General features: G+C 39.9%; 1 protein-coding gene across 5 annotated transcripts in view; it reads left to right on the top strand.

Annotated features, from left to right (window-relative positions):
- Positions 1 to 16724, top strand: part of FHL2 (four and a half LIM domains 2) — a 39904-nt gene extending 23180 nt beyond the window's left edge. For 2 of the 5 annotated variants that reach the window (XM_048932510.1, XM_048932518.1), the window contains 5 exons: positions 2345 to 2519; positions 9862 to 10036; positions 12336 to 12505; positions 13972 to 14158; positions 15614 to 16724. In XM_048932510.1, the coding sequence (XP_048788467.1) occupies positions 2364 to 2519; positions 9862 to 10036; positions 12336 to 12505; positions 13972 to 14158; positions 15614 to 15765 (840 nt within the window). In that variant the 5' untranslated portion in view covers positions 2345 to 2363 and the 3' untranslated portion in view covers positions 15766 to 16724. Of the gene's footprint in view, positions 1 to 2339; positions 2520 to 9861; positions 10037 to 12335; positions 12506 to 13971; positions 14159 to 15613 lie in introns of all 5 variants that reach the window. The other 3 variants (XM_048932501.1, XM_048932521.1, XM_048932493.1) reach the window with 2 other exon arrangements.
- The last annotated feature ends 89 nt before the right edge of the window (positions 16725 to 16813 follow it).

The raw sequence follows: 16813 nt of genomic DNA, 5'->3' as shown, positions 1-16813 counted from the left end.
TATTTTGCAGTTTTGAATGAAGGACAGAAATGGTATAAACCTTCAGCGGAATCAGACTCCATATGTTTTTTTGTTTTGAAGAGAAACGTTTTGCTCTTTGGTATCACACATCTAATTCAGGGCTAGAAGAAAACAGTTCTGAAGAAAGGTGAAAAATGCGTGTCCATACACAGCTCCTGCTCAGATTTCAACCTTACAGTAACGCAAATTAACTGTGGGACCAAATCTTATCATGTAATATATGCTAGAGTCTGGTAAAAAGCTACAGATACACGCATCAGTGTACACTGTTCTGACTCCATTCTTTTGCTGAAATTCTTTTCTTGAAGGAAGTTAGTTCATCTCTACCTCTATCACAGGAAATACAAATACACATAAATCCACTGTAATCTATTAATTGTTGTGGCAACGACTGCACCTTCACTTCTAGAGAAGATTGACTTGCTGGAAGCAGATAGAAAGGAAAGATAACCCTACTCCAGCTCTGTGTCTCGTTCTCCTCCCTTACACTGCCATTGCCAGCCACTGCTGCTGGCTTCAGACAAACTTTGGGTAGACTGCACTTCTCTCTCCACCACAATTCTTCATACCTTCCATCTTTTTGTAATCAGTCTCTGTGATCCTCTCTGCTCTACTGAGAGCACCTGTACACTCTTGGCTCTCTTTTGGAATAAGAAAGTTCATTAGTTCCTCCCTGTACAAAACAGTTGGACCACTGCTCCATTTGGGTTGGCCATAGCACAGCTGACCAGCTGTCAAAATTTGTCTTCCAAGCACGAATTCCTTTCTCTTTATCATTTACTCAAAAGAGCTCAAAAGACTTCTCAGCAGCTAAGCCGCCATGTACCTGCTTTGCACATGCAAAAGCTCTCCCCTTTTAGCCTGTGCAAATCATCACACAATTCAGCAGCTGACAGAGCATCAAAAAGAGAAAGTCTTGTAGCCAGCAAAACAATCTTTGTTCATTCAGACCACTCTAAAACATTACTCAACCCCCAGTGAGAAAGGATACAAGATGATAAAAACTGAAATCTTGGAAGAGAACTGAGAATTTCCGAATGCCCTATGAGTGGCTCCTCCAGCCAAAAGAAAAGGACAAACTCCAGAATCAAGGAACCTGTGCCAAGAACACTAAGCAAGTAACAACTTTTTGTTTAAAACTGAGAGCTGAAGTTGGCCAAAGGACTGCAGCTGCTGTAAATGTCTCTTGTGTGTGAAAGACAGAGATAGCTGCTGATGACATTAGTACCCAAAACATATCAGACTTTATAGATGAAATCCGGCTTAAAGGAGAGCAGGCCTGGCGAGCAGTGAAGGTCACGTAGTGCTTCCCCTTCTTCAGCAAACAGCTATGCCCTGCTTCATATGTGACCTCTGAACAGACTTCAGGTGCAACACACACTGTGAGCCTCAGGCTAAGAAAGAAGACAATGACTGCAGTGAAACTCAGACCCAAAACAAATTGTGCCGGGCAACAATGAACATTTATGCAGCTAATCAGAGGCGTTTGTGTCAGTGTTGTTTGTGTGCACATCCGAAAGATGCTGGAGACATAACAAGACAAGCAGAGGAAATAACATGTCCTTCATTCCTTTGCTTCGTCTTAATTTGACATTTGCCTGAACCAGAATAGCTAACTCTCACTTGTGTCCCAGTACACGACAGCTGCTGGACGAGTTGTCCAAACTCATTCAGCTACATCAAAGAGGAGCCAGATGCGCAATCATTGCCCCCTACTTCCTGCTGTGAACAGTGCCCATTGTCCCTTCTGTGGGCAGGAAGAGAGAGGCACTGGCTCACTGCAGTGCAACTATTGCCAGCCACTGGCTTATTGAGAATGTGGAGGAGGAAGGAGCAGAAGTGCCCAGCAGTGATGCTTGATAGCCTGTGCGTGACTAAAGCCTACCAGCAACACAAACTTGCTTCTTGCCTTACAGAAGCGGTGCTGGTCTTTCTGAAGATTAGCTGGCTCATTCTCTCAGGGTACTTGGTTCCCTCCATGCCCTACAGAGTCAGCATTTTGCACTGGGCTTGACGGTCAAACATGCCTGGTATTCTTTAAGCATCCCGTGTGAATTCTTCACACGTAGGCTTTAGTCATATTCCTCTCTGTCTGGTCTCAACACTCACTCTGGTCAAAGGTAAGTTAGTGAGTGGCTAAAATAAGTGGGCTACGGCCTTTTTGAGCAGGGTGAGATTTATAGCTTGTTTTCTCCTGTTGTGTTGATTTATCTGACTGAAATTTGAATTTGATAAACTGGAATTGATAATAAACCCTTCTTGAGGTATCAGATCAACTGTGGCTCAGTCCGACGTGCCCATTTCTGTCTTTGTGACAGGACAGCTGGACTCCAGGCATCAGCATGACTGAGCGTTTTGACTGCCACTACTGCAAAGAGTCCCTGTTTGGTAAGAAGTACATCCTGAGGGAGGACAGCCCCTACTGCGTGAAATGCTATGAAAACCTCTACTCCAACACCTGTGAGGAATGCAAGAAACCTATTGGAGCTGACTGCAAGGTATGGCAGGCTGTGTCTCATTATCTTGGTAGGGCAGTCTAGATACATTGCCTGTAGTTTTGAACAAAACCTATGCTCTAGGGCACAAAGCCTCTGCACAAAATGGGCTGATTCCTGAGCATCTACGAGAAAGTGACAGAGTTGTTAGCAGGGTCGGTGGCAATAAGACAAGAGCAAATGATTTCAAACAAAAAGAGGGGAGATTTATGTTGGATAAAAGGCAAAAGTGTTTTACAGTGAGGGTGATGAGGCACTGGCACAGGTTGCCCAAAGAGGTGGTGGATGCCTTGTCCCTGGAGACATTCAAAGCCATTCTGAGCAATGTGATTGAGCTGTGTGTGTCCCTGTTCATTGCAGGGGACTTGGACTGGATGACCTTCACAGGTCCCTTCCCATTCTAAGGATTCTGTGATTCTATGATCTTAATCACTGATGTGGTGAATAAATGATTCGGTCTTATCAACATGCTAGACACATTTTTGGAATTAGTGGGAATGCCCAGGACACGTACCTGGAGGGCATGATGCACAGGCAATCCCTCACTATAGCTGAGAAGAATAGGTGCTTTGCAGCAGCAACAGAAATAATCCAGAGCACAGAAAAAGTTTTCAGATGAAAACATTTGATACTAAAAATATAGCTGATCCTTCAGTCTTCCCCAGAGTTGTGATAAATTTAGAGAGCTTTTTCCAGAGGTAATAAGTGCTGACATTTTACTATCATTTAATATGGAAAACACTATATTTGCGTGGGAGACTTTAAAAGTATTTGAGACATGATGCTATCAGCTGGAAGAATCCATAAGTATAGATTACTGGTTACAAAGAGTTGATGAGAGCACGCTTTCTGGACACCTGTGCCTGCTTTTCACCACTTCCCATTGCAAGCCCTGACTTAACAAGCACGATAGAAATGGAAAAGCACCCTTCTCTTCCTTTAAGACACAGGGTGGTCTAGTCTTAAAAAGTCTCTCTGTCTCCCAAGGAGAGCCCAGTTGTCGCTGAGGCCAACTGGGTTCTGGAAAGGTGGCAGAAACCAGTATTGCCTACCTTTGGATCAGAGGGAGCTAAGCCTCTGTTAGCTCTTTACTAACCATAATTCATTGTCATCAAGAGACAAGATGCTCAGGAAAAGCTGCCAACTCATAGGCAAAAAAAATTGGCTAATGCTGAAAGAACTAACACATGAGTTATAACACAATTAGCCTTTAAAATGGAGAATAATGATAGTAGGGTCAAACTAAAGATGACAAAGAAAGAGCAGATGCTTTGCTTGCTTTAGCTGTGCACTGCTGCACCTCATGGCAACATCTACCTGCTCTAAATGAGGTGGCACCACCTGCAGTTCTTTCAAATTAACCAAAACAACTGGAGTTCACGTCAGTTTTACTCTGGGTGAATGAAGAAAGATGATATTTGAGGAATCCAATTTGAGGTGCTTGTTAGACTCGCATGAATAGATTTCATCCAATATACCCCCACTTTGCCCAAAATGGACCCGTTAAATTTAGCCGAGAGTTTCACTGGCAGAGTGAGTTTGCATGGCCATGGGATTCTTGATCTGTTTGTGGAGGTCTGATGTTTGATTTCCTACACTGCTGGCTCATACATCTAGTAACACCAATTAGTTCCTCATAGTGGTGCTAGCACCATATCGTTATTCCAAAGACTCTGAAATATAAAATCATATGCTTATCCAGAGAGGAAAAATTCGAAATCTTGTGTCTTCCATACTGATCTATTTTACCCTATTGGAAAATGGGTAGGAAAGCCTCTTTCAGAAGCCTTAAAAACGTGAACATGTTTCACCATCATGACAGGGAACTGGCAATAATCTGTAAGAGCTATAAAACTGCCAGCTTTCCTACAGCTCATAAATATGCAGATTAGTGAAGAGATACAGCTGGCCTGACCTGGAAAAGCAAAATATTTCTGCCCCAATTCTAGAATATGCTTTTGTTTTAAGCTCTCTTTCTAATCCCCCGAGAAGTTATTTCCATGTGTTGATATTCAAGAATTTCCAAACTTGGACTGCCTTCAACAAATCTTGGACAAAGTATTCAGGAATTAATCAGTCTGAACTTTTCAACTCAGATTTATGGATTTAGGGAGAGTGGGTGTTATCCAATATACTTCTTTTCTGTACTTCTAAGCGAGACCCACACTAACACATAAAAAAAGAGAAGCACAAATTTTCTGCATATTTTTATATATTTATATATATATGTGGAGAACACAACTGTAAGATAGCAAATAAAAAGTTCTTAAGGAGCTGTAAAGTGAACTGGACACAAATGCACCCTTGTTTCTGTGACTGCTGTTTATGCCTACAAACAGTCCTTTATGCTATAGTTTTTCAACCTGACCGATTTTAAGCACATTTTTACAGATGAAGAAAAGTTCCAAACTTAGCAAGCTCCTGCAAGTCTTCTGAAAATAAAATATGTGGTGAGCAGTAAAAAGGGGATTCGATTAATGTTCCCACTGAGAGGCAAACTAGAGTCATTTTTCAATTACAGTAATAGACACTCGAGAATGCATTTGAGAGAGTCCTTGCAAGTGCCTCAGCCACAAGTTTCAGTCAAAGCACTGTGGCTGAGCATAATTCAGCCATAAAGCACAGTCACATTATCATGCTTCTGATACTTATTTAACTGTATATACGTATATGTACATAAATAAATAAAAATATGCATACAGTCATACATATACATGTATTTGTATGTATATATATTTTATAGAATCATAGAATCATAGAATCACCAAGGTTGGAAAAGACCTAAAAGATCACCCAGTCCAACCGTTCACCTATTCCCAATAGCTCCCACTAAACCATGTCCCTCAACACAACATCCAGCCTTTCCTTGAACACCCCCAGGCTCGGTGACTCCACCACCTCCCTGGGCAGTCCATTCCACTGCCTCACCACCCTTTCTGAAAAGTAATACTTCCTCATGTCCAGCCTGAATCTCCCTGCCGTAGCTTGAAGCCATTCCCTCTGGTCCTATCACTAATGACACGAGAGAAGAGGCCGACCCCCAGCTCACTACAACCTCCCTTCAGGAAGTTATAGAGAGCAATAAGGTCTCCCCTGAGCCTCCTCTTCTGCAGGCTGAACATTCCCAGCTCCTTCAGCCTCTCCTCATATGGCCTGTGTTCCAGACCCCTCACCAGCTTTGTTCCCCTCCTTTGAACACGTTCCAGGGCCTCAATATCTTTCTTGCAGTGAGGGGCCCAAAACTGGACACAGCACTCGAGGTGCGGCCTCACGAGTGCTGAATATAGGGGAACAATCACCTCTCTGCTCCTGCTTGCAACACTGTTTCTGATGCAAGCCAGGATGCCATTGGCCTTCTTGGCCACCTGGGCACACTGTCGGCTCATGTTCAGCCGAGCATCAATCAATACCCCCAGGTCCATTTCCTCTACGCAGTCCTCCAGCCACACCGCCCCAAGCCTGTAGCGTCGCCTGGGGTTGTTGTGGCCGAAGTGCAGGACCCGGCATTTGGCCTTGTTGAAACTCATCCCATTGGCTCCAGCCCAGCTCTCCAGCCTGTCCAGATCCCTCTGTAGGGCCTCGCTACCCCCAGGCAGATCCACACTTCCAGCCAATTTGGTGTCATCTGCGAATTTACTGAGGGTGCACTCGATGCCCTCATCGAGTTATGTATTACATTTGCAATACAGTGCAGACAACAAACTGTGCTTGGGAATAAAACCATGCTTACTGCATGTACAAAGTGAACTCAGTATGTATTATTCTGACAAAATCTTCGTACAGCTTTTCACAGAACAGACACATAGTGTAGTAAAAATGTTATCACCCACCCTACATCCACAGGACAACTTGAAAAGCTCCATTTAGCTCTCAACTCAGATTCTCCTTTGTGAATCCCATCTTGGCCACTGCTGTTTCTCTGCACCAAAGGGAGCTGAACTGAGAACTCAGTTGCAGTGGAGACAGATACATAAAGGTTGGAAAAGGCCACTGCAATCATCCAGTTCAACCATAGAAATATAGAAACATTGAGTCTGGAAAAACTATGCTCTTCATTTCACTCTGCAATGAATCTCCTTCTTGCAGATGGCTTAGTTAGTCTACAGCTGTTTCTTAGAGCTTCCAAAATATGAGACTAAAGATTATGATTAAGATTTGGAGCTCCCAATTTCCAGAGTGAATTCTCTTTCACAGAAGTAGGTGCAAAGCTAGAATTAGCTTTGATAGCATCTTAAATACTTACTTGTCTGGGTAAAAATTACCATACAAAACCAATCAGAACAAAAGTGAGAAGGTTTCTCTCTTAGTGGACAAGAGCAACTCTCCCCTAGCTGAAGGGCTTACCCCAGAGTAAACCAGGTGGTGACAAGAGGACAGCTGCTTCTCCATCTCTGACCCTACTGTGTTCTCCTTGCTGTGTGTCATCTCACCTGCGTGACACTTCAGCCTGCTTTGGCACTGGTAACATTCAGATTTGGACTGGGCTCTGGGAGGACTGAGCCAATGCCACATTTTCACCTCATGTTTCCAGGACAAGGAGCCCATAAATTAGTTACCCTGAAGACAAGCTGCCTTTGAATACAAAGCAGGAGAGAATTTGCTTCACCATCTTTCAATGTTTTTTATGGTGATTTCTGAGTAATTGTGTACGTAACTGAGTAATAACATTTTTTATTTATTTTAAATGTTGTCTTTTACACACACACACACACAAAGCCTGAATGACAGCATGTGATGTTAATTACACCTTTGGATTTAGGCCATTTTGTAAATTGTAAATAATTCAGCTGATGTTTATGAAATTTTCACAGACAGATTAAAAGCTTCATACGCTGAATAGTAGGAGATACTAGCAGACAGAAGAAAAACACAATGCCATTTCTCTCACAGCTATTGCACATTATCCATATGCCAGCATGCCCTGGTAGAAATGTGCTCCTTCTAAGAAGGAGAGGTTGGCATTACAGTGCCCATATCTGCTCACTACACCCACTGCTTCACACTTCTTTCTGGAAATCATAGAATGGCCTGGGTTGAAAAGGACCACAATGATCATCTAGTTTCAACCCCCCTGCTACATGCAGGGTCGCCAACCACCAGACCAGGCTGCCCAGAGCCACATCCAGCCTGGCCTTGAATGCCTCCAGGGATGGGGCATCCACAGCCTCCTTTCATAGATGCATAGATTGCTGGTAAAAACAACTATTTTCCAGGTTTCTTTAAGGCAACATAAGAGACCACGGAAAACTACAGCTCAAGGGTGTAGTACTGGGGACTAATTTCTCTCAAGCTGCATTAGGCAGACAAGAAGTCATGTTCATCAGTATTTTAAAGATATACTCCAGTCCTGAGTACACAGAAGCAATTCTCTTTTTCAGTTCTTCCTGGAAAACCAGGAGATAAACAGGAATTAATTGTATATTACTTTCGTGTTCTGCTAGAACACATTTGCTTAGGTTACAGTCAGCTAGAGTAACTCAAGCTCCTGTGCCTTGAGTAAATCAAATGCTCTTTCAGCTTAACTGAGCACCAGACTAACAGTCAGACAAGCTTGAAGTCATTTCTGCAGCCACAGCTGCTCCAGCACGGTATCTGATCCAGGTCAATACATCTATAACTTATGTGCAGTGGTTCCAGTTAGATGTACAATACACCAATACAGAAAAAGCCTGATACCCAGTGACTTCATTACACTGACCTAAGAACAATTGTGAAACAACTCAGAAAGTGTTTCATCAGTACCTTGGACTTCCTTGCTTCAGTTGACAGATTCAGAGAGAGAAAACAATAACCATTTAATCTGTCCAATACTCTGCTGCAGGCACATCAATGTCAGACATCTTAAACATCCCCTACATTTGATGACAGTATCTGTTGTAATCATCCAGGCTGGCTAAAGATTACTCACACCAGTGTCTACCTTGCTTCCATTGGGTTACAGCTATGATTCATCACTTTGCCATGATGAAGTGTCTGCTACTTTGACCTACTCCACTATGATCTATACAATCTGCCATCATAACTGATCCAAGGATTAAACACGTCATCAGTAATACCAAATCCTTTACTTCATTACTGCACCTCTGTGTGGCATAATTTTATTGATAAAATAAGGCAAAACAAAAGGAAATATCAGCATATGAGTTTGGGATATTAAAAGCAGCCTGTAGAATATTGCAAAATGAGGAAAAAGGCAGCATGTGGGAAAAACTGAATATGTCCCGTTGCAACAGGAAGAAAAACAGATCTGCTGTCATTCTGTATTCTTGCAGGCAAATTTCACATCTAGGAAAGCTGTTGGCTGTGAGTTGTTTTTCAGTTGACAATATTGTTCCCCTCTGAGAACAGACTTAGTCTACTCAATTTCATTTACATTTTATATTTTTTTTTCATTTTGCTTTTAGAAAAATCTGAGATTTTATGGTCAGAAATGTGGGTTGTTTCAAAAGGTTTAGCAGATGGGCAGATACTCTTTCTTGTAATGATCTGAACTGCACTTTGCCTGATCTCCCAAAGACACAGTTCAAATGTTACATAATTAGGCTATCTATAATTTTAAAAGACACAATCCATCTATGTAAGTCACAATTCTAAAGACTGGTTTTTACCAGCATGTGTCTTTTTTTGTTGTAACTTTGTTTTAATTAATACAAGTATTAATTAAATATTTTTATATTTAAAAGGGAGATATTTTAAATAACCTATGCGCTCCAAGGTGTTAATTCCTTGGTTAAGAGTGTTCTGGATCAGTTGCTGCAGGTACACAACGGTCTCTCATCTTCCGGAGTGTTCAATCACCATCAAGGCATCCGATTCTCATTTGAAACATATATAAAATGAAGCACAAGACTTGGTTAAAAACTAATTCCAGCATGCATACAAAGAAACAAGCATCAGGCCAATTTCACCCTTGGTTTAAACCTGGCAAACCATCCAAATGTGACTGAAAAAAGAATAACAAGAAACTACAAGATGACCTAGAAATTGGCAATAGCTAAGAAAGGTGTAGGAAGTCCATTATATCTCTACAGTTAACAAGATCTAACCTGGATCAAAACCAGGACTTCATCCTCGAAGGAAGTACCTAAACGAAACTGGTTGTTCCTCTGCTGAACTGAAATTGACTTCAGTTGACCTGGAATTGAAAGCAGACTGATGGTTGTCATCAGCTACTTTTGGCAACCGCAGTAAAACAGGCTCACCTGCATCACAACACGCCATTTTCCTGAGCCATGCAAATTAGCCTTACTTTCTGTCTGATTCAGATCTGCATGTTTGCATTCTCTGAACTTCCATCTGTGCAAACTATTCATTCTGTTTATTCCGTGGTTTTTAATTTCTACAGGATCTGTCTTACAAGGACCGCCACTGGCATGAAACCTGCTTCCACTGCTTCCAGTGCAAGAATTCATTGGTGGACAAGCCTTTTGCTGCAAAAGAGGAACACCTGCTTTGTACTGATTGCTACTCCAATGAATACTCTTCCAAATGTAATGAGTGCAAGAAGACTATCATGCCAGGTTAGGATACTCACTTTTGGGGCGGAGGAAAGATCAGGTTTAATATCAAGCCTAATCTCTGCAATATTAGTGACAAATATTTTTCCTTAACCTTCTCTGCTGAATCCTGGTGAACTTCTGAAAACATGGCTGATGATGCTTTCTAAGTTATCCCTGCAATCAGAACCCACAGTTTTCAGAGTGGATCTTGACAGAATTGATATACACGAAGGTTTCTCTTGAAAGCTAGCGTCTATTTAATTTAGCATTTTTGTTCATGAGATCTATAATTTTCTACTGAAGTATTTATTAAAAGGCTATTGATAGCTGGGCAACTCATCTGTCCAGTCCCAACTTCTCCATTGGCTCCTCATGCTTGAATATCAGAGGAAGTTCACAAGTTTAAATTTACTTAATTCATGTCATATACTTTTACATAAACAGCCAAAATTTAGATTCTTCAATAAAAGTCAATAATTGGTCAAAATACTTCTAAGGTCTTCTTGAGCTGAAAGATATAAAGAAATAGGAAAGAGCTACCTTCTCTTTCAAGTCAGGTATCCCATAAAACCAGTGCTGGAAGCAGAAAGTTGTAGGTATAGATTGGTAATATATAGAGTGGTAAAGTCTCATTTACTCATGACAATACTAAAGCGCTTGTCTTTTGATTGACATGGGTCATTATCTGAGGGCTTAAATTGGAAGAAATATTGGCTTCAGAAATAAAAAAAAATAGAAGGCAATTTGAAGAATCCAAAAGTACACTTCACAATGACTGCTAGTTGCGTTCTTTCAGTAATTTTTTCCTTGGCTGTTGTTATCTTTGACAAAAGCTGGAAAACACCACTTTGTGTATCTAAGATGTTTTGATAAAAATGAGGGCTTGATGGAGACATATAAATAAGAAACAACGGGGATATGTAAAAGCAGATGGACATATTCATTCCTAACACGAAAGGAACATGGTTAGTGGGCACAGTGAGGGGGTTGATGGCTGGGCTAGATGATCATAGAATCGCAAGGTTGGAAACGACCTGCAAGATCATCTAGTCCAACCACCCTCCCATTCCCAGTACCACAAGCTACTAAAACATATCTCGTAGCTCCAATATATATATGATCTGAGAGGTCCTTCCAACATAATGATTGTGATTGTGTACAAGCATCTTTTATTATTGCACGTGCCTCTGTTTTTCTGATACAGCATGAAAAATTGACATCTAAGAACAGTGCTAATTTTAAAGCTGAAAAATATTTTTTTCAAATTTTGATCAATTAATTCAGTCCCATAAGAACTCATTTACAGAACAGAACTCTGTCTATTATACAAGTTACAGACTGACAGGTAGTAATGGAATTGGGATTCAGTGACTCAGAGTCCCTTCTTCTCTTTCAAAACAGAATAAACCAATTTTTACAAACCTTTGCAACTACCACATGGTTTTTAGCAGATTACTCAAGATAACCTTGATTTTATAAAGCATTTTAATGACAAGCTTATTAAATGCTAAGCAATTACAAGCATGATCTTTCAGTTCTTCTGCAAACTGAATTCCCATCAATGTCAAAATGAGCAATTAATAAACAGGATTCCTCTTGCCTTGTGTTTTAGTAATAACACAATCCCAAAAATAGAGAACAGCTAAAAATGTGGAAATATAATTCTACACAATCCCAAGAAAATATGTCCACATCTTTCATCTTTTCTCAGGATGTCACTCTTTCAAGGACTAACTCGTCTGTTCCTTTTTGTGCCATACAAAAAATAACCAGCACACAGAAGGCGTAATTCTTAAAAGGTGTCCATTATTAAAATGGATCAGAAATATTTGAGTATGTAAGAAACAGGCAGAGAAATGGTTAATGATGCACAAGTCAGTCTTTAAAGAAAAAAAAAAATCTTAAAGTATGCCTCTGGGCACAATTTAACGAGACCGAAGGAAAAAAATGAAATTACACTACTAGTAAACGAAGAATTAATATTGAGAAAGGGAGAATGGGAAAACTTCATCCTGCAGAGGAGTTATTACTATTCTTCATAATTAGCCAATACATTATCACCTCTCAGCTTTCTAATCACTGAAAATCATGTCAGTCCACTAAACAGTGGCCAAAGCAGTAAATGTTATTAGCAGTAAATGCCTCTCTTCTTTTTAGGAGGAGAACAACTTACTCTCCAAAAACTCACCCAATGCCACGCAAAGCCACTCTCTCATAGCTGTACTACTTGTTTTCCAACAGCCAGCTATCATGTAAACAAAAGTTACAAATTGCATTAGCCTCAGCCATAAATTCAGTTTATGTTCTGGTCTCATTACAGGCACTCGGAAGATGGAATACAAAGGCAACAGCTGGCACGAGACCTGCTTTATCTGCTACCGCTGCCAGCAACCAATTGGGACAAAGAGTTTCATTCCTAAAGACAATCAAAATTTTTGTGTTCCCTGCTATGAAAAGCAGTTTGCCATGCAGTGCGTCCAGTGCAAGAAGGTAGTGCCCTTATTTTATTTACCTATAATGTTGGGGATTGAACTCCATCACATTTTAAGTCCAATTATGCAAAGAAAAAAAAAAACATCATTTTTCTCTGTGTTAAACGATTCAAGGACAGTGGAGTTTTAGAGATGATATAGTTGAAACTCCTATTCTACACAAGGCACAAAAGTTACTTCAGTGAGAATTCTTACTCAAGGTTAAAGATACCTTTACATCGAAAGCCTACAGAGAATATGTTTTGGAAAGCAAACAAGCAAAAAAACCCATCTGCATTGGAATAACCTCCTATCTCCAATGTAATCCAACACATACCATACACCCAAACATTTCAACTGAAAGGGAGATGAGCTAACACTGATTTTTTAAAATATTTTAATGAAGTTGAAGATGGAGAAATTAATTTTACACAAAGCAAATGCTGCTCCTGACATAAGAACTAGTAAGCTCAGTATGCTAGAGAATGTAACTTTCCAGGCTCAAGATCATTCATTCGTGTATTTCCCAAATTCAATTCAGACAAAAGATTTTTAGTATTCCTTCCTATTAATAATAGTAGATTTTAAAAAGTCATCTCATAATTCACAGAACCAACAAATATCAATTTCCTATCAATATATGCATAGGTTTTAAGTGCGGATATATCCGTAGTTTTAACCCTCCTTCCAATAGTTTCTTCCATGTTTTGTTTTACCTTCTGCATGCTTCCAGCCATCACTTCTGCTTACATTACCAAAACTTTTTATGCCCGCCATGTACTCCAGATCTCATTACTTTCAGAGCAGCCCTCATACACAGGAAAGAAGCAAAGACAGATGAACACATATATTGGATAGCATGTTTGTACACAAGGCTGACTTCCCAGGCAATCTCCCTTTAGTGAAGATAGGAAGAAAAATTAAACTGGTTTTACAGCTTTCTCAGAAACACTTGCAAGAACAAGAAATGTTTCTTTTGTCTCACATTGGGGAACAAGGTATCGTAAGAGGAAAAAGCCCAGACAAAATCCATAGAAGCAGAAAGCAAAGATTTCAGGTAAAATTTGAAATAAAGCAGTTGTTGTCAAGGGAATTAGCAAGAACTGAAGGTGGTTTTTCCATTGTGAAGAATGGGACAGGTGAACAAGCACATATTTGTCTCATAGCACATGAATGTGAAAGAATGACCTACAAAGGAGACCAGCTTTAAAAATAAAGAGGGCAATTTAGACTGAAATTATAAAGAATTCAGAAAATAAATTACTTTTAGTATGAGGCTCCTTTGTATAAATTGGGAAATTATAATGAATCATTTGCACACTCTTCTCAAGGTTAACTCCAGACAAAATGATGATTTTGCTGCCATTAAGTCTTCTTTCCCTCCTCCTAGCCACAAAAACCTCATCAACCTTCCTCTTTACCAAATGAAGATGAAAATCTGCCACTCTCAAAATAATACTTTCTGTCTTACTTTCCATAAAACAGGCTATCACTACAGGAGGTGTGACTTACCGGGAGCAGCCCTGGCATAAGGAGTGCTTTGTCTGTACTGGATGCAAGAAGCAGTTGTCCGGACAACGCTTTACCTCCCGGGATGAGTTTGCGTATTGCCTGAGTTGCTTCTGCAATCTCTATGCCAAAAAGTGTGCTGGATGCACAAACCCAATCAGTGGTAGGTCTCTCACAGAGAGTCACTTTATTGTCGTTTTCTCCATTGAACTGCATCTAATATTAATAATGGTTCAGTAATTCATTCCGACTAGCTTGAGAGAATGGAGACACTACACAGGCCAGGAACTGTGAACTTAAATACTCAATATGCCATCCAACTGCCTTAACAAAAAGATGTGAAAGAAGTCCTTAAGCTTAAGTTTGTTCCATTTCACCTCACTTGTACGAAACACAGTGGACACACAGTGACATTTCTGCATGTGGTGGAATATATCCATGTCCTGTAAATCACTTCACTTGTGCTCATGAGGGAACGCTGACATCAGTAACAACAGTCTCAGCCAGCAACATTTAACCAGCTTACACCTTCCACTGCTGCATAGCATATTTCTTTCCTGATTTTTCAGGACAGCAACTGAGAATCTCAATGCTTTTACATACTGCTTTCCACTATAACAGTACTCTAAAGTCGTAAGCAGTCATTCTTTACATTTAAAACACTTAAAATCACCTATCTCAAAATCACCTAATCAGCATTTAACACCAAGATTGCATATCTATGTTGATTCTGAACCATTCTCTCTCCTGTTACTTCTGTTCTGCCCCACACTAATGTATGCCTGCTTGTATATCTCCTAGAAATGTCACTGCATAACAACTTTCTTATTATTACCCATTCACAAGAGGACTGATATTCAAGAGAAATGTCTTTCTTTCACATGCTGTTTTCTTTTCCCCAAAATTGTTGCTACTAAGTGCAAAGCAAAAAACCCTCTCATTAAGTGATATGTTCTATGAAATCCTTTTACTGACTTTCAGCTAGTCAATTCTAATTCATCATGCCCAAATTGCTTATAATTTCTATAGTTAAATAATAATTACCACTATAAGAGAAAATTGCCCCTCTTATCTTTTATTCTGTAAATTTCCTATACCCTGTATGATAACCTCCACAGCCTCACACTTCTGAATTATTTTTGATAACCTACTTTTCTTGAAGCACTCCTCCTTGAGATCTATGAATCAAGTCATTACATAAGCTGCCCAGACTTCATTTCTAATGATCTCAATGCATTTTTACAAAACAAAATTAACTTACTCTGACACCACAAATATTCTGTAAATGACCACCATTCTCCTGTAGTTCAGAGGCAATCGCTTTCCTTTTCTTTGGCTGCAAGCTAAGAGCTGAGCCATCTCTACATTTAAAGCTTATTTCTGCCACAATCCAAAGTACTAACAACCCAGTTCACCAACTCAGCTAAAAGCAGCAGAACTACTTAATGATGAAAATCCTACTCATTTAAGAATAAGGTGGCAATATTCACACAGCAACAAACAGAAATAGATTTGATACAACAATATTTTTTCACTACTATGTCTGTAACCATCCAGAAGTAGCATCATGTAATGGCTCTTCTCTTCTGGTAACAGAACTTCTTCTGTTTTTGAACAGGTCTGGGAGGAACCAAGTACATCTCATTTGAAGAGCGGCAGTGGCACAATGATTGCTTTAATTGCAAGAAGTGTTCTCTCTCATTAGTAGGTCGTGGCTTCCTTACAGAAAGGGATGACATCCTCTGCCCTGAATGTGGGAAGGATATCTAAAGCTCAAAATAAGAAACAGGGAAGAGAGGAAGAATGCTGTGCTTGCAATTTATAGTCCGAAACACACAAAACTAGCTTTGCCCTTTTGTGTTTTGCTGTACTATTAACACCACTTAACCTTCTTATGAATTTCAAACTCTACGAGTATAGAAGGAAAACAACTTTGGAAACTCTAGTAGCAGGGATGGTATTTAAGATTTCTATAGGTAACCAAAACTAATGCAAAACCTGAGCTGTAAAGCCATTTGGGTGTCACTGACATAATACACTTTTTTTTTTCTCCACTAAATATTCCAGTTTAAGCATTTAAGTTATGAGCAAGTGATACAGTTCAAGGATTACAGTGGCCACAGGCAATAAATTCACAGATGGATATTCAGGGTGAAGCCACTAGCCTATTGAAATCAGTGGCAAACAGCATTCAGCTTCAATAAGGCTGTGGTCTCACCTCAGTGTTCTTGAGCTATGTGACTAGTGTGTGCTGTCAAGTATGTAGAAAGACTACAGACGTAGAGGGTGTTTTTTAAAGTACAAGGCTTTGTGCAATGTCAAAGAGAATGATAAAACAGTTGAAGTGGGAGTGCTTCATAACAGATATGTATTTTATTGCATGACTAGCTGATCATTGTGTGAAGTACAGTTCTGATCGACAGTGTCAGTATTACATTTAGTCAACATTACACTGCACATTGTATTTTTAAAAATAAAAGTCATTTAAAACAAAACTGTTACCGTGCTTTAACTGCATTTACATACTGGATATTTACAAATAGAATGCTTTCACAGTCTTACAAAACACAACGTAAGAGCCACACATACACAAACTTTTTTTGCACACTCAACTTGCTAGGAAATTGTGGTGCTAAACAATCCTCACACAGGCCTTGCTGATACATCAGTCTTCTACTAATTGCAGCCACTGGGAGAGTTATTAGCAGAACTAAACTATGTGAAAATATTGATTTGAGCGCAGCTGATTAAAGCATGTTCATAGGCTTTAAATTCAAAACCAAAATACTCTTTTCAGCAACCAAGGTTAAAACAATTA

The sequence above is a fragment of the Lagopus muta genome, chromosome 1 (assembly GCF_023343835.1).
Source record: "Lagopus muta isolate bLagMut1 chromosome 1, bLagMut1 primary, whole genome shotgun sequence".
Classification (NCBI taxonomy): domain Eukaryota; kingdom Metazoa; phylum Chordata; class Aves; order Galliformes; family Phasianidae; genus Lagopus; species Lagopus muta.
The sequence above is the reverse complement of the archived record's forward strand: the minus strand, read 5'-3'. Positions and strand labels throughout refer to the sequence as shown.